General features: G+C 36.6%; 1 protein-coding gene across 10 annotated transcripts in view; it reads left to right on the forward strand.

Moving 5' to 3' along the window:
* The window catches only part of R3HDM1 (R3H domain containing 1), a 210,220-nt gene that overhangs the window by 154,126 nt on the left and 36,846 nt on the right, over positions 1–19,248 (forward strand). For all 10 annotated transcript variants that reach the window (XM_032594401.1, XM_032594395.1, XM_032594394.1 and 7 more), the window contains 2 exons: positions 3,848–4,002; positions 8,557–8,708. In XM_032594401.1, the coding sequence (XP_032450292.1) occupies positions 3,848–4,002; positions 8,557–8,708 (307 nt within the window). The remainder of the gene's footprint in view (positions 1–3,847; positions 4,003–8,556; positions 8,709–19,248) is intronic.

Here is a 19,248-nt window from a genome sequence, read left to right on the forward strand (position 1 = left end):
GTTCATGCTCTCTCTCTCTCTGTCTCAAAAATAAATAAATGTTAAAAAAAAAAAAATTTTTTTTTTAAATAAAGTGTTTTGACGTTCTGGGGCGCCTGGGTGGCTCAGTCGGTTAAGCGTCCGACTTCAGTTCAGGTCATGATCTCACAGTTCATGGGTTCAAGCCCCGTGTCAGGCTCTGTGCTGATAGCTTGGAGCCTGGAGCCTGATTCAGATTCTGTGTCTCCCTCTCTCTCTACCCCTCCCCTGCTCACGCTCTGTCTCTCAAAAATAAATGTAAAAAAAAAATTTTTTAAGTGTTTGACTTGTTTTTTGTTTTTTGGGGGGTTTTTTGGTGAGAGAGGGAAAGACAGGGAGGGCAGGCTCCAGGCTCAGCACAAAGCCTGGCACAGGGCTCTGTCCCATGACCCTGGGATCATGACCTGAGCCAAAATCAAGAGTCAGATACTCAACTGACTGAGCCACCTAGGCACCCCTACATTCTTATTTTTAATAGCTCTATTCTTATTTAAGAATATGTTCCCAGTTTGTTTATGCTACTTTTTTTTTAAATTTGTTTTTAATGTTTATTTTTGAGAGAGACACGGGCAGGGGAGGAGCAGAGAGAGAGAGAGAGACACAGAATCTGAAGTGGGCTGCAGGCTCCGAGCTGTCAGCACAGAACCCGATGCAGGGCTCGAACTCATAAGCCACGAGATCATGACCTGAGCCGAACTTGGACGCTCAACCAACTGAGCCACCCAGGTGCCCCTATACTTTTTCCTGACATTTTTCTTTTTCCTTAAGTCCAAGCTCAAATGGTATTACTTCTTTCAGGATTAATTTCACCCTCCTATTTTTGTAAGTGTTTTTTATACTGTTATTCTAATATAGTATCAGGGCTAAGAATACCTAATTCAAAGAAACGGGACTATGTCTTATTTTCTTTATATCCCCACCAGTAACATCCTGAGTTCACAGCTTAATACCCTATGTAACAAATGATGAGGTGATGGAGTCGGATGTTTTAGACTTCATGTTATGTTGTCACATTGTCAAAACGTGCATGACGTTTGTGTGGAGATACACTGTGGCATGGATATTGATGGGGATTAGGTTGCATTAGGGAATCTAAAATAGCATTAGAAATTTACTGATGCACATTCCATGATGTAGTGTCCTATGACATGGAATCTATAGCTATTTATTGAAAGTGTTCTCTGTCAGATGTTTTTTTCATAAGAAAATTTTAGGCTGGGGGCGCCTGGGTGGCTCAGTCGGTTGAGCATCCGGCTTCGGCTCAGGTCATGATCTCACGGTTGGTGAGTTCGAGCCCCACGTCGAGCCCCACGTCGGGCCCTGTGCTGACAGCTCAGAGCCTGGAGCCTGCTGTGGATTCTGTGTCTCTCTCTCTCTGCCCCTCCCCTGCTCATGCTCTTCCGTATCTCTCAAAAGTAAATAAACATTAAAAAAAATTTTTTTTTAAATGAAAATTTTAGGCTGGAAGGCTCCAGTGTGAATCTCCAGAAATTAGTAAATTTAAATAAAGGAAATCAGAACACTTGCACATAAATTGGCTTTTCTTTTTCAAAGTTTTATTTCAAGATAACCTATAACTTCAAATGTATTTTGAATAAACTATAAAAGTAGTATGAGAAACAGTTGTGAAGTTCCCTGGGAGGATGTGACTGTTTTAAGTCGAGGTATTTTAAGTCAGATTACATTACAGTGAATTCTGCCAGGTATCTACATTTTTCTTTTCAGTTGTATAGGACTGTAGGTCTGACAAGTCTGTCCTAAGTTACTTTCCCAGTCTATAAAGAGCTGAGCCCAAATTCTGACACTGCAGTATATGCTTGTGTATGTGTATGTTCTGAGATGGTATTTCCAACACAAGAAAAGATCATATCTTCACATCCCATTTCCATTCCTGCCCTTTACGTTCCTAGGTGTGGAAATGTGTCAGCGTATGGTTTGATGGTGTTTGGCATTTAGAGCATGAATTTGAAATACATGTGATTTGATAAACTGTAAAGAGGGTTGAATGTTAACTGTTAGACTAAAGAACAAGAAGTAAGTTTCTTCTCCCCTTTTCCTTTTTCTGCCTGTGAGTTTAAGTATTATAGAAAATTCACTCACAGAAAGGTTTAGGAAATAGCATATTATCCATCACTTCATTACTGACTAGGATTAGAATATAAATTTTCTGTACAAAGTTAGAATAGTCAGAAGTCATTTATAACGTGGCCATAAAGTATTATTGCCATAGACCTAGCATAATTTTACAAAACCGTTCACTGTTAAACAGTTCACTGTAATTGGATTTTTACTTTGTTGTTGTTAATATGTTTTTTAGTTAACAAATAATGCTTTGCATTTCTTTCTTTGTAAAAGGTTGATGTCAGATTGTATTTAGCTATTTAGTCATTGAGCAGAATCATAGAGGCTCCCAGACAACTACATTGATACTATTATTTATAGTCGCTACCTGAGATGGGATCTTTGCCATGTCTGTTGCTTAAGAGATTAATAAGCATAGAAATGAAAACTGGTATTTATAATATAGCAAAATATATTTATAGTATTACCAGAGAAATCATTTCACTGACCTTTAGTTGTAGAAATTTGCATGGGCAATACTATAGTTTGGTTCATCTTTGTAGAAACTTTTCAAATACCCTGAAGCTGGATGGTTATTTTTATCTGGTTTCTTAAAAAAGAAAGAGAGAGAGAGAGAGAGAGAGAGAAAGAAAAGAAAGAAAGACAGAAAGACAGACAGACAGACAGACAGAAGGAACGAAAGAAAGAAAGAAAGAAAGAAAGAAAGAAAGAAAGAAAGAAAGAAAGAAAGAAAGAAAGAAAGAAAGATTGATTTGTGGTAGCTTCTAGTAATTTACTTAATTTTGAGATAATGGGTTTACCTAAAGGAATCCTCTTGGTGTCAAGAGACAAAATATGATTCTTTTTTTTTTTAATGCATTTCTTACTACTCAGAGATTATCATTGTGGAGATTCTTGTTTAAATAACTCATGAATTCATTTGATAAAAATAAACTTATACTTTTAATTTACTACTTAAGTTACTAATAGTGCCTTCAATTTAGAGAAGAGTTGTCCCTTAGGTGTTTCATGTGTGACTTCAGGTAAATTACTTAATCTCTTTAAGGACCTGTTTCTCTGTCAAGTGACCTTAATAATACATTAAGGAAATGATCTAAAAACTTGCTAAATAACTCCATTTTTCTTGTGCCCTTTACATATTCCTAATATAAGGATGCCTGTCTTAGTGTGACAACCATTCTATAAAAGTGGTTCTCCTCTTTCCTACTTTTGGTTTTCAGAAGAGCCAGATTCATGGGCATGCAACCTCTGATGTTAAAACCCTGATCAAAAACCCTGTGTTTGATTCGATGTTCTGCTGTTACCAACTAAAATTCTTAATAATTTTTCAACAAGCAGCCCTACATTTTCCTCTTGCACAGGGACCAGAAATTATATAGCCAGTACTGGTCCTCAGAAATCAGTTGTCATATATAGTTGTCATAATATACATTGAATAGTAATTTTCTATGTAAACCATATAAATTTCCTTAACTACAAAGGAAATCTTTGTACACAAATTTTATCTGAATGTATTTTAAGTGGGGAAAAATACAGCTGGGAGTTACCTATACAGTAAATCCTTTAAATGTTAGTTCTCATAATGACGGTTTTTTAAATTTGCTATTTTAACAGTTCTGTTGTTTTATTTTTATTTATCTTTTTGTCATCTTAAAACACAAAAGTATTTGCTTAAAACACAAAAACATTATGTTAGATGAAAAAAAATTAAATTCAAAGCAAGGTTTAACTCCTTATGCCATTACAGGTTATCAAGTTATACCCAACCACCAGCAAAACTACCAAGGACTAGTTGGAGTTCAGCAACCCCAGAGTCAGAGTCTAGTTGGTGGCCAGCCCAACAGCATTGGAAATCAGATCCAAGGAGTAGTCATCCCATATCCTTCAGTGCCATCATACCAGGTATGTTGTCACTATTAGCATCTTTGGGTAGAGATAAATACATAAAATATATAGCTACAGTGCATCTTCGTTCTTTTCTTATTATAGGGGAAATGATTCTGTGATACATAATTTATAGTCATAAGAGTTGTATTAGTTATAGCAATTTTGTTTACCTCATTGTATTGCTTTATTCATTCAATTCTTTAATTTTTATAAATAATTAAATGTGTACTACCACGTGAACCACATTGGTATTGGCAAGAAAATTTTCTTTGGCATTGTCTATGTTTCCAATGATAGAAACATATAACAACCTAGTATCTGATTCTTTTCTTCAGCTCCTTAGAAAGTCTTGTTGAGAGGGTGATGACAGGGAAAATAGAGGGAGAGGTAGGTATTTAAAAGAGTGAGGCAGAATACAAACTATAAATCAGTGTTAATAGAATAGAAAAGAATGTCAGGTTTTCCATGGAACTGATCTTTTTCCCTACCACCAGTCCTAGAAAGGAATGGCATATCATCTATTAAAAATGTTGTGGACTTTTGGTCACTACATAAAATGAGTTATGAAGTGTATCTTGTCTTTATATTTCCCAGAACAATTTACACAAGCACAGAATAACTGTTGTACAGAATACTGAATATAGTTTAACAGAGAACTACTACACTTTAAAATTTTTTTTATTATTGGTTCTATTTATTTAAAAGTCATAAAACTGGGGCACCTGGTGGCTCAGTTGGTTCACTGTCTGACTTTGGCTCAGGTCACGATCTCCCAGATCATGAGTCCAAGCCCCGCATTGGGCGCTCTACTGACATTGCAGAGCCCGCTTCAGACCCTCTGTCTCCTCTCTGCCCCTTCCGCACCCGCCCCAGAAAGTAAACTTTAAAAAAGTAAATAAATAAAAGTCATAAAACTATTTGAGTTTTCTATGTAAAAAGTGCGTTGGGGGGCGCCTTGTGACTCATTCGGTTGAGCGTCCAACTTCGGCTCAGGTCATGGTCTCGTGGTTCGTGAGTTCAAGCCCTGCATCAGGCTCTGTGCTGACAGAGTCTTGAGGCTCCTTCAGATTCCGTGTCTCCCTCTCTCTCTGCCTCTGAGACAGTGCTCTGTCTCACTCTCTCTCAAAAAAATAAATAAACATTTTTTTTAAGAAGTATTGTGGATTTTAATTTATAGTTGTAAAGTAGAAATACCTATTGTTTCATGTATAGGTCAGGTATATTTAGTGTAATATGACACATTCTCAGAAATTTGTTTTACCTTTCCTTCATCCTTCTGGAATAACTTGCAAGTGAGTTTGTTTTATTAGCCTAATGGCTTTCCATACCTGAGTCTATTGTTAAGAAATCCAAAGACCATTTTCATTCATTTCAGTGAGGTAAAGATAAGACTAGTTAGTAAGATACATGTACATGTAAACAAGTTGGTGATGGATACAGTCCCGTAACAGGATTATGAAATAAAACCATGAACCGATTAGGAACTTAAATACAGAAATTCTCTGGAAAGATAAAAACCTTTAACTAGCTCTTAAAAGAAAATTATGGGCATAAGTTGGTTATGAAGAAATCCTGGGGATGGGGAAGGATATGAGCAAAGGTGCTAGCATATTCCATATAATTCCAGAAATTTTAAATTGAAATTATATGTCAACTACAGAATTGTCAAGGAAGGGCTAGTGAGCACTAACAGTATGTCTAGTTTTCTAGCTTCCTGATAATAGAAAGCAACTAAGGAAGAAAGAAAACTAGGTTTTACATTTTTGTTTTCTTTCCAATCTCTCATGCTTTTTACTCCTTATCCTCTGTACTTGAGCCCAGGCACATGAGACTGCCCATCCCCTACTTCTCCATAGACATTAGACAGGATCAGTACCAGAGCAGGAACTCTCCCTTGTCAAGGACCTTGATCATGCTTCCTAACCCAGTACCCAGGCACTGTGAAAATAAGATCTGCCCTTCACCTTTAGGGGGTTCACAGTCTGGTGTGACTAATACAATTTTTAAATAAATTACACACTTGTTAGTATAGTTCTTTAAAAAGAGCTAGATATTGAAAATGTTTCAGTGCTAAGACAGTAATTATAATTTCTATAGCATACTTGTTTTTACAAGTTATAAATCATTTCTCAAGGTATTTTATATAATCTTCAAACTGGGTAAAAGACTATGAGAAGGATGGCTCTATAGAGCATTAAGAACTTGCCTTATAATTCCTACTACCTCTCGTAGACAGGCTAGGTGGTGATAAAATGCCGTCTAAAAAATAAGCCAGAAAAATCATCTGTCCTTAGTAGATTGTATTTGGTGGCCATAGGTCTCAAGTACTGTTACCTCTCTTTTTTTTGGTACTTCAATTTTTTCTTTACCACTAGTTGTAGATTATTCTATAGCTTAAATCATCTAGATTGAGCTGTGTCATTTTCCCTGGATCTGTCTTTCATATATATTAACTTAGATACTATCATAAATAATAATTTTAGAATGTTGCGCTCCCTCAGTAGACAAAAAGAGTTATTCAGAATTGGATAAATCAAACCAGTCACTTTCTCTTTGCAATAATTGAGCCAAATTGAAAGTAATAAAGGATTACTGTGTTTTTTAAAAAGACTGGTTTGCATTTCAGTAACATGTTATATAGGCAAGACTTAGAAGTTAATCAATTTCCAGTGGTGCTTGGGTGGCTCAGTCGGCTAAGCGTCTGACTCTTGATTTCAGCTCAGGTCATGATCTCAGGGTTCGTGAGTTCAAGTCCTGAATCAGACTTTGGGATGCTGACAATGGATCCTCTCTGGTGCCCTCTTTCTCTGCCCCTCCCCCACTTGCACACTCTCTCTTTCTCCGTGAAAATAAATTAATTAACTTAAAAAAAAGTTAATCAACTTCTAAATCACAAAGGCCAGATAGAATAGTGAGATGATTAAGGAGCTGACACTCTGGAGCCAGAGGGCATAGGTTCAAATCTTTTTTTTTTTTTTTTTTAATTTTTTGTTTTTAATGTTTATCTTTATTTTTGAGACAGAGAGAGACAGAGCATGCGTGGGGGAGAGGCAGAGAGAGGGAGACACAGAATCGGAAGCAGGCTCCAGGCTCCGAGCTGTCAGCACAGAGCCAGACGCGGGGCTCGAACTCGTCAACTGTGAGATCATGACTCGAGCCAAAGTTGGATGCTCAACCGACTGAGCCACCCAGGCGCCCCCATAGGTTCAAATCTTAACTTCCCTGCTTGCTAGCTATACAACCTTGGGCAAGTTACTTAACCTCAGTTTTCCCATCTATAAAACAGGGATAATAAAAGTACCTTTTTCAGGTTATTAGGAAGACTTAATATTATAACACACATAAAGTTCTTAGAATGGAACCTGATGTGTGATGGTAACTAGTCAGTAATATTAACTTCCATTGTCATTGTCATCACTATCCTACTATTACTACTATTGATACTACCATTGCTAACATCATCATCATCATCATAACCTTCAGAAGCTTTTACATTGGCCCTATTTACCAAAATCACTATAATCCACCCGTAATGTTGTGGCACATTTATGAATTAAAAACCCATTAGAACAACAACATCAGAAGAGTCAATTGTGTCCGTGGTTTCTATTTTAGAAAGTAGAGAAACCAGTGTACTTAAAAACCCATTCTGTTCATGTGGTTTCTATGTAGATAATACAGAAAACAGAACTGAAAGATCTGCTATTCACCAGGTGCCTACTGTGCTAGATCCTGTAAATAGAGACTACAGTGGAGATAATGCCTCCCATGAGATGGAGGTAGTATCCCATTTTTTCAGATACGAAGCTGATGATCCTCAGAATAGTTAAGTCATTTGCCCAAAGTCTCATAGATAGCCAAGGAATGGAGTCTATACCATGTCTGTTTATCTTAAGCTCCAAAACTCACACTCTTTATGATGCAGTGTATCTCCCTGGTGCCCTACCTGAGTTTTACTTAGCTCTGCCTGAGACAAACTGTATTGTATTACTTTTTCCACATCAAATCATCATCCATATTTGGAAATGTCATCAGTGTTTGGAAACCGTTTCTTTTTTTTTCTTTTTTTTTAGTTTATTTATTTTGAGAGAGAGAGAGAGAGTGCATGTGAGTGGGAAAGAAGCAGAGAAAAAGGGAGAGAGAGAATCCCAAGCAGGCTCCGCACTGTCAGCACAGAGCCCGACCCGAGGCTTGTACCCACAAACTGAGATAATGACCTGAGCTGAAATCAAGAGTCAGACACTTACCTGACTGCAACACTCAGGTGCCTCTGGAAACCATTTCTTTTTTAAAACAAGTTTTACTTAAGGACATAAGTCACATTTTATGTTTATAACCTAATACATCTAGCCTACTATACAACTGATAAAGGCTAGCCAAAAATAATAGCTGGCTGGAAAGAACAGAAATAAAGTTGTGGTACTGTAGCTAATTTATCATGACAGCCGATTGGCATTTTTAGCTTATTCCTAAATGTTGATACTGGAAAAGTTTATGGAGGCTGGAGACATTAACATTTGCCAGATTTTGAAGAATCTTTTTCCCTTTAAATTGTCTTTCAAATTTTAGGTTTCACTGCCTCAAAGTTCTCAAGGAATTGCCCATCAGACTTATCAGCAGCCTGTTATGTTCCCTAATCAGTCTAATCAAGGATCTATGCCCACAACAGGAATGCCAGTTTACTATAGTGTCATTCCTCCTGGTCAGCAAAGTAATTTAAGGTGAGTATGACCAAGAAACCTAATCCTATAGCTTCTCATTGTTTATCATGATTATGGTCTGTTGCTAATTTTAAAATTGAGTAAAGAGCATGACCTGAAGTGATTGTCTAATATAGAATAGAAAAACCATGATACAGTCTACTTTTCTAATAGTTCTTTTAACAGAATCAGTATATGCAAAACATTTCATATGTAAACTGAACAAGAGTCAAATCGTCTCTCATGTGCCTAAAAGTAGGCAATTCTCCTCTTAACCAGTAGTTGGCCATAGACCTTGGAGTTTGGAGCATCTAATATTTAAGGTTTTTGTAAGGAGTCAGGGGAGAATATTTCTTGTGTATAACGTTAGCAGCAAAATTTCTTAACTGAAATTTTTCAGGCTACAGGGAACTCATTTTTCATCAGTAAGAGGAGACAGGCATATAGAAGAAGCAAATGATAATAGCTCTGTGTAAAAGCAAATTATGAAACTACTTCTTTAGCTGCTTCAACTTGGAAGAACAGAAGCTTCTCTGATAAGCCTAATGTGATATAAATAGTAATCTTCCTTTGAATTGGGTAACTTTAGTCCATTATTCAGAAAGTATTACAGTCTTTGATTTATTCTCATGACATCCCTGTAAGGTTGCCAGAGGGACTGCATTGCTCTTTTCAAGAAGGAAGACCTAAGTTTTCATTGCTGGTAAGAGGTTGGCACCGGTTATGGTTACCGGTGATGATATTTAGGGGTGAGAAAAGGATTGACAGACTTGTTTCATTGAATCTGCTTGGGAGAATGGAGACTTGGCTCTCGTATTTGTTACCAGACACAACACACACACATAGGACACACACACACAGAGGATTCGCTTATTTCCTTGCCCTTTCCAGCTCTGTGACTGTCACAGATTGAAGAGGCCCAGGATTTTTAATCAGCACGTTGGTTGTGTCTTTGAGGTAGAGCAGCTACACACTGAAAATAGAAATGTGTACTGTGTTTGGGGTGCCTGGGTGGCTCAGTTGGTTGAGCATCCAGCTTCGGCTCAGGTCATGATCTTACTGTCCCTGCATGTTCAAGCCCCACACCGGGCTCTGTGCTGACAGCTCGAAGCTTGGAGCCTGTTTCAGATTCTGTGTCTCCCTCTCTCTCTGCCCCTCCCCCACTCATGCTCTGTCTCTCTCTCTCTCTCTCTCTCTCTCTCTGTCAAAAATAAAATAAACGTTAAAAAATTAAAAAAAGAAATGTATACTGTGTTAAATTTCCCATTTGTTGTGTAAGTTTAAATTCTGTAAATAAGGAGAAATGCTCCCAATCTGAACTTCTTTTTCTGATTTATGTAAATTTGGGGTCTCTAATGCCAGTTCAGGATTTCAGTTGTCAGAAGCAGAATTTTGTGCTAACACAAGTGAAATGGATGGTGTGAGAATGGCTGTGAATTATCTGCTTTTTGAACCAAAGTGTAACGTTTTGTTGAAGCTGAGAGAAGGGGATATTACTTAATACAGTGACTTATTTGAGATCAAAAGACCCCTGCTTTTGTAAGTTTTATAGGCTTGCATGCTGGGTAGAGGGGCTTTCTTGAAAGAAGATCAAGTCTAAAAGGACCTATAAAGATGGCTTAGACTTTATAAAAACTTTCCCATGTTTGCTATATTTATCATTCCTTTGAAACAAAAGCAATCTTGTCTCGACTTCCGAGGGAGCTGGCCCTGGGAGTGTCTATAGATGGGAAAGAGCACAGCTCTGTACTACCCACCCCTAAATTCAACCTTATTTTAAGAATGATGGCAGGATGGGGCGCCTGGGTGGCTCAGTCGGTTGAGTGTCTGACTTTGGCTCAGGTCATGATCTTGCGTTTTGTGAGTTTGAGTCCCGCATCGGGCTGTGTGCTGACAGCTGAGAGTCTGGAGCCTGCTTCGGATTCTGTGTCTCCCTCTCTCTCTGCCCCTCCCCCACCCATGCTAGCACGCGCTGTCTCTCTCTCTGTCAAAAATAAAAATAAACTTTAAAAAAAAATGGTGGCAGGATCTAAAAACCGTCAAGTAGAATGCTAATAACTACACTTTGGAAAGAACCATACGAACTTTTAGTTCCTGGTCCTGCTTCCACAAGAAAATAAAAATATGGGGAGCTGGCCTTGGCCTGAGGAATAGCTTGGAAGCCCAGCAATTAAAAGAGAACTGAGATTCCCCTCCAACTTTAATCTTGAAAAAAACTTTTGGGAATTACTCAGTTTAGTGCGTAGACCTAGAAGAGAAGAGTAAGATAAGTTTGAAATAAGCTAGCTGTAAATTGACAGTAGTGATTGGTTACTATGTAACAAACTACATTGATCTCTTCCAACTACAGATTACCAATGTGAGAAATGGAATGGATGGCACATAAAGCAAGAATGTGTATCCTGTCACACTTTTATCCTGATACCTTTTATGCTAGTTATTAGGTAGGAGTGTAAGTCGTACACAGAATTGATTAAGGATACCTTTGAGTGGAAAACATCTGTAACTAACGTTATTTTTTTTTTAATTTTTAAATTAAAAAAAAAATTTAACTATAACAGCATTTTAAAAAATGTAACAGCATTCTTTACTGAAATTTTATTGGTGATTCTGGACAATATTTAATAAGCAAATTGCTATAATATTTCAGATTTCCAATGTAAAGATCAACTGTTGGCATTTATTAATTAGATCATTGTATTACAATCCAAGGGCTAATATTATAGAGACCATTCCTTCATATATCTAGATTTGTTCTATAAATTATATTTTATTTACATATTCCAGTGTGTTTACATGCAGAGCAGAGGTTTATCTGAATATTTCACCTAGAGCAGGGCCTAGCCCAGGGTAGAAGCTCGGTAAATGCATAGTGAATTGAATACAGTTCTTTAATGACAGAGGCCAACTTACACATATGTATTGGTACATGTATATTATTCTCAATTATGTACAGTTATTGGCCTTAATGTTACTATTTTGTGTCTGCAACCTCTATATGCTCTTAAATTTTTCGTTAATATTTTTACTACAAAATAAATTATGCTTGCTGACACAAGTTAAACGATCAATACAAAGGTGTGTAAAATGAAGGCTAATCATTAGGCCCCACTCTGCCCTCACCTCCAGGTGACCAGTGTTCACGTTCTAGAGTGTGCATTCTGTCACATTAGCCTCCTGCCCAAATAAATACATACACGTCTAAAATACACAGGTATTGAAATTAGGTTAGGTGGTAGGTTCTAATGAAATAGACAGTATCTTGTATTCAGTCTTTAACAATGTATTGTGAAGATCAGATTAGTAAGATTCAGTGTAAGACATTCTTGTTTTGTGTGTTTGTTTTTTCCTCATTTCATCACAAACATAATTTTATGTAAATGAAATCATATGCAGGCAGTATTTTGTTGTTCTGATTGCCTTCTCTCCCCTGACCCTGTCAACGAGATCATTTTCCATATACACACATGTTGGATAACCCATGTTTCTCTCCTGGTTTGTATCCTTCCTCACTTCCTCCTTGTACCTAATCATATGGTAACACAGATAATGGGTATGGTGACACAAGTAAGATAGATTAACACAGACATAAAATGGAATTTATAAATAGTTTAAAATATAAAATGTCTACAACTTGCATTTTTTTAAATATACAACCATATCATGTTTGAAATATGAGAGAATTAAATCTTTCAAATTTAGTAATATGACTGATAACAGATTTTTTTTTTTTCAGCTAGCTTCATTTCTTTATTTTAAGATACTGCTTATAACTTCTGCCATTTTCTCAGGAGTCCAAATGTATGCCCTGTTCCTTAAGGCTCTTCATCATGGAATCTACCTGATTTGATATCAGGTTATGAAGAGGTCTAACTTAGGTACTTTTTATAGATAACTGAATCTTGTGCCATGAGGCGTTAATTGATTGGGGGGAGGGGGCATTATATGGTTAGAAAAAGATAAGCTAAGGGGGGCCTGGGTGGCTCAGTCGGTTAAGCATCTGACTCTTGATTTCGGTTCAGGTCACGATCTCACGGTTTGTGAGATCAAGCCCTACATCTGTGCTAACTGCACCAAACCTGCTTAGAATTCTCTCTCCCTTTCTCTCTGCCCCTCCCCTGCTCTTTCTTTCTCTTTCTCTCTCAAAATAAAGAAACATTTAGAAAAAATTTTAGAAAGAAGTTGAGCTTTGGAGTCAAAACCTGTCTTCAAGCATGTGTGACTTTAGGCAAGTTTTTTAGTCTTTTTGCACTTTGGTTTTCTCATGTGTAAAATAAGAATAATACCTCACAGGATCTGTGTGCAGAATTTAATGTGTAGGACTTTGTGTATGAAAATTATTCTAAAATATAGTACATACTGCCTATGTTCTTAGGTAGAAGACACTGAAAATTGTTAATAAAACTTTTTATTGCTTATTCAGAGCCATAATCCTGAGCATCAGTAATTATGCTCAGTAATTGTGCCCCCACAGAAGTTTGAAGCATGTTGGAGATATTTTCACTTACTTTCTAATATCAGGCTCTTTCTTTGTCACTTATAGTCAGTGTAGGTGCTTTAAATCTGCAGTGGAGTTACTAGAACTAGGTTTTTAAAAAGAAAGGCTATGAGTCAGATCCTGGAGGGCTCTGCTTTGAAAAAAGGTTTTGATATCTTTGAGGAGTTTGTGACTTCTGTTTTAATAGTTCACATGCCTTTACCTCATACCTGGATCTGAGCTGTGTTCCAGATTATTGTGCTTGCTGGTCAGACACGTACCCGAAAAGTAGTAGGAACGATGAAAGAAACCATAGAGTATCATTAGTTTGTCCTTGAAGCAGAAAATATTTTTGAATGTTATTCCCAAGTAGACTAAATATAATAAAATGTTAGTTTATTTTCTAAATGACTTGTGTTTTCTATGTGACCAGAATTTACATATTCTTTTCTTGTATGCCAAGCATACTTCTTAAAAGACATTCACTTTGTAGATTTAAGAACATTTATCTTGGGGTGCCTGGGTTGCTCAGTCAGTTAGGCATCCAACTCTTGGTTTCAGCTCAGGTCATGATCTCATAGTTCGTGGGTTTGAGCCTCATGTTGGTCTCTGTGCTAATAGCAAGGAGCCTGGTTGAGATTCTTTCTCTCTGCCCCTCCCCTATTTGTGCTCACTCGCTCTCTCTCAAAATAAATAAACTTTAAAAAAAAAAGAAAGAAAGAAAATTTATCCTCATTTACTTCAGTGAATTTGAAATCTGCATTTTTACCAAAACACTAAGCTGAGGAATGAAAAAGTATACTACATTATCCCTTCAGAATAACTTACATAAAGGAAATATATACAGTTGAACATTGTTGTCAATTTGTATTTGCAAAATTGCCTATTTCCTATAATTTATTTATAATCCAAAAATAGATATTTGCAGGCTTTCTCAGCCATTTGAACATATGCACAGAGCAGTGAAAAATTTGAGTCGCCCAACGTACACATTCTCAGCTGAGGTCAAACAGGTTAAGTCTTCCACCTTATTTCAGCTCTCATACTGGAAATTTCCTTTTCAGTCTATTTAGTGCTACAGTTTTGGCATTTTTGTGCTATTTGGTAATTTCGCTGTTTAAAATGGCCCCCAGGCATAATGCTGAAGTTCTGTCTAGTGTTCCTAAGCACAAGAAGGGTGTAATGTGTCTTATGGAGTAAATATGTTTGTTCTGGAATGAATTATATTGTTGGCCATCAGCTCAATATTAAGGAATCAGCAATGTGGCACATCCAGAAAAAGGAAGAAATCCACCCATCTGTAGGTGAGACCACTCCAGAAAGTACTAAGGTAACCTCTAAAATATGTGATGAAGCTATATAAAGATAGAAAAGCAGATAAATTTGTGGATTCATAGGATGACAACCAGTAAGAAAAGCATAATGACAGCATTGTGAGGCCAAAAGCCAAGGAAGTTTGTGGTCAAATTACTCTGGGTCAGGAAAGTGTTAAAGCCCTCTCAAATAATGTTTAATAAAGAAATACTGCACACAATTAGTTATTGTAAGAAGTCTACATTAAAGGTCTTTAAACAGATACACATAAAATTAAGGTTACATGTTGATCAGTTGATGAGGATATTGTGACCAGAGAGGCTCTTAGTAACCCTGTATTTCCTGTAGAGACAATGGCTCGGTAGTTGCTAATTCAGTGTTCATGTGACTTTTTGAACATAATTATCATGAATAACAAGAATCAACCGAATTTTATGCCTCATACTGTGTTAGACACCATAAAGGCATGCAGAATGCAGTAATAATGTAGAGTTTATATTATCAGTGAGTTTTAATCATTTCTACTGCTAAAGCCTACTAAATCTTAATAAAGCTTTGACTTAATAGTCAAGTAAAGACTATAAAATTTGACAAATCTGTAGCCTTTATTTTTCAGAAGACTATAAAAGGTTTGCTTTCCTCTCTAATGCTAAAGATTCAATCCAGCAAGAATTTACATATTTAAATATGTTTAGATATGGAAGAAAGATAAGACATAGTCCTTGTCCTTAGGGAGCTACAATTTTTTTTTTTTTTATGGAGAGCTAAACTTACACATAAGAAACAAGTAGGAAGTCCTGCAAAATGAATATAAGGAAGGATCGTTTAAGAGCATTAAGGAACACAATATGTATAGCTACTAAGCATTTTGCTAACCATATGGTATATATAACCTTAGCATTATTACTGTTTGAGCCCTGCCTACCTGGTCAGCATTTCTCCACCTTCTGTTTCAGTCCTTCTAAAACGGGGTTTTGGAGGTGCCTGGGTGGCTCTGTCAGTAAACATCCGACTCTTGATTTCACTTCAGGTCATGATCTCCCAGTGGGTCATGCTCCACACTGAGCATGGAGCCTGCTTAAGATTCTCTCCCTCCCTCCTTCTGCCCCTCGCCCACTATGGTGCATACATGCGCTCTCCCACTTTCAAAACGTGAATTTTTTTTTTTAATTGGGATTTTATTACAGAAAGCTTAGAAATGCAGATAAACCTTTCTTCCAGAATGTCTTCTTGTCTATACTTTTTACATTTCTAGAAGTTTGTCTTTAAAGTGTCCTTTGAAAAGGATAAGAATGTGTGTTTGTTTTTATTTTACATAGAGACAATGAAACATGGGAAAAGTTAACCATAGAATTTAACCTGAAGGTCTAAACTTTTCTACCCTGATTTCTAGAACCCTACCTTATTAACATATCTACCAGTGATTTCTAATCTCATCAGCTTGTTAGAATAACCTGTAGAGCCCTTTAAAAATACTGGTAATAGGGACTCCTTGGTGGCTCAGTCAGTTAAGCACATCCAACTCTTGATTTCTGCTCAGATCATGATTCCAGGGTTATGAGATTGAGCCCCACATTGGATTCCACAATGACAGTACAGAGCCTACTTGGGATTCTCTCTCTCTCTCTCTCTCTCTCTCTGCCCCACCCCTGCTCGCTCTCACATGCATGCGCACGTGCTCGTGCGCTCTCTCGCTCTCTCTCTCTCTCAAAATAAATAAATAAACTTAAAAAAAAAAAAAAAACCACTGGTCATAACCCCTAGCTCTCTCCATTCTCATTTCACTGTCATGGGCCTGATCTAGATGATTCTTCTGACAACAAGAGTTAAGACCCTTCACCTGCATTAAGCCCTTCTCATCTTGTTTTTATCCACAGAGTTGAGCTGTGTGTAGCCATAACCCAGTAATATTTTACACGTCTGCAAGAAAATTATGTCTGTTTATCACTGTTTATTGGTAAACTTTCATCCAAGACACAATGTTTAAAGATAAAACTGTGTAAATTAACCCCATTCCAACAAGTGTACTCAGTTTTAGATCGAAAATATATGTTAAACTCTGACCTTAAAGAGTCCTCATCCATGCACTCTTTATGTTTTTTATTAATGGACTGTAATGAGCTCCATTCTGTTAACAAAGAAGAGGTAAGATTTCTGTAAGAACAGTGAGACTTTGTTTTGAAAAATGTCTTCCTTAGCTTGAGAGTTGCTTAGCAACCTCTTTTTCTTTTTTTGGCAGAGGCTTCTTATGCAGAAAAATAGAATTTGAATTGTTAATTTTATTTTTCAGCTCAACCTTTCACTTATCACTGAGACAACTTTTTGTTTGGATTAGATTATGTTGTTATGTATACTGTGAAGATTATCATTTTCAGCAAGCCATGTAGTGGTCAGAGAAGCTTAGTTTCACAACTAATCGTGGGATTTCTCTCAGTTTTTTGTATGGAGAGAAAATTAATTCCATTCCTACAATGTCTTCAAAAGTGGCAAGCTAGTTGGATAATATCTTTAAAATGCCCTCATTTTGATGGATTTTTTCTTCCTGTTTTACCTTTCATTTTTCATTTTTGTCTTGAAACTAAAAAGGAGAATATACTTTTGTTTTTGATCTGTCATCTCAAAGAGCTAGCATACACAGAGAGAAACTTGAAGAGACTATAACCTTTATTTTTCAGAACTTGCTAAAAAATGCTTCACAGTATCTTTATGAAATGATGAAAAAGAAAGCCTACTTTTAAGTCCTTTCCTTTTTCCTCCCCACAGTCTGTTTTTCCCCATTTTTATATCCTACTATTCCGGTGGTATCCTCTTTGTCCTACTTCTGAAACCTGTCTTGGATTCATTTTATTTCTCCTAAACTTCTGATTTTGCATTTTAAGTTTTTCGTTTGCCTCAGCCATCCTTTGACGTAATTGTTGATAACAAAGTCTCAGTTTGAACCATATCTTTTCATGAAGTTTTGTTTTTGTTATTAACTAAGAAGTTAACTCCTAGCCTAGAGAAACAAAATGTAATAAGAAAATTATTTGGGGGCCTAAAACATTGCCTTTCCACAACATTCATTTTCTCTTCACTGAATGTAAAATCAAAGCTTTCTACTATTTTTGTAGGCATGTATTTATCAGCAAAATTTATTAGTAAATCAAGTTTCATTGACAGAATGTTAAATGGGAAGGAAAGAAGATGCTATAGCTATTTCATTTTTTGTGAGTTCAAAATGACTCTTAGTAGTAATATTTTGGATTAGAATAATCGTATTTAGTAGGTACTCTTAAAGAATGGAGAGGAAAGCTAACCTTTCATGCAAAACCTCTCCATTTTACACATAAGTAAACTGATCATATTTGTGGCTCATCTTCATTCTCTCTCAGTGGGTTTCTGTTGACAAATATCCAAAATATTTCTCCTACATCTGTATTTTGTCTATTTGAAACGGTCGTTTCTCTATCTCTGATTTTGTGTGTGTGTGTGTGTGTGTGTGTGTGTGTGTGTGTGTGTGTATGAGTGAGATACATAGTCATTGTAGAAAATGTGAAAATATAAAATGCTTCAAAACGTAAAAAAAAGTGTGAAAAATCAAGGGTACCTGGATGGCTCAGTCGGGTAAGCGTCCAGCTTCGGCTCAGGTCATGATCTCAGAGTTGATGAGTTTGAGCCCCGTGTCGGGCTCTGTGCTGACAGCTCAGAGCCTGGATCCTGCTTCGGATTCTGTGTTTCCCTGTCTCTCTATCCCTGCCCCGCTCATGTTCTGTGTCTCTCTCTCAAAAATAAATATAAAAAAAATTTTTTTTTTTAAGTGTGAAAAAGCAGATCAACTACAGTCTCACCACCGAGAGATAATTACTGTTAAATTTTGGTACACTTCTCAAGTCATTTCTCAGTACATACCTAATATGTAAACTTTGGTAGGAATTATGTGTTTTAAACAGTGTATTTTCTGTAGTTTTAATTGCATTATTCATCAACTTTGGCTTACAAATTAAACCATATAAAAATACATGCTATAAACTTTTTAGTTTCTACCTTATCCATTGCCCTTTGTGCAAACAGTTATTATTCACCAAAATAATCACTGTTTAGACTTTGGCATGAACCTTTCTAACACTTCTACTTCTTTTAAATAGTTATGTGAAAGACTTGTGGTTTAGCAAGAGAGCATCGTTGTTTTTGTTTTCATGTAGAGAGGTTAGGAATGTTTTTATTTGTGTTACTGTGAATTTTTTTGCACATGTGGAATTATTTTCATAAATCTCTTATTCTGCAGCTTGCTTTTTTTCATTAAATATTACTTTTGAATATCTTTCCACAGATTATTTGCATCATTTCTTTTAGGTTAGAATAGAGAGAAGCCACCTTGTAAGAGATCAGGCTAAGGAATTTGTGTTTAATAAGCTGTTGTTTTTAATTAGGGTAGTAAAGTTGCTGAGATATATTTGAATTAAGCTGAAAACACAAGTAGAAGGATCCCCTAATACAAGCAAGCATCAGGTGGCAGGGTCCTTACCTGTGGTGGTCACAGTCAGAAGGGGATACATCTAGGAGGCCTTTTGAAAGAAAATACAAATATTTGGTGATATTATAAGTGAGGATTAACAATTTCAAATATCTTGATGGAAAATGTTTCACTAGCAATAATAGAATGTCAGGGTTGGAGAGTCACCTGGATGGCTCAGTCAGTTGAGTGTCCGACTTCGGCTCAGGTTATGATCTTGCAGTTTGTGAGTTCAAGTCCCACATTGGTCTTGCTGCTGTCAGCCTGTCAGCGCAGAG

This window comes from Lynx canadensis, chromosome C1 (genome assembly GCF_007474595.2).
Source record: "Lynx canadensis isolate LIC74 chromosome C1, mLynCan4.pri.v2, whole genome shotgun sequence".
Classification (NCBI taxonomy): Eukaryota; Metazoa; Chordata; class Mammalia; order Carnivora; family Felidae; genus Lynx; species Lynx canadensis.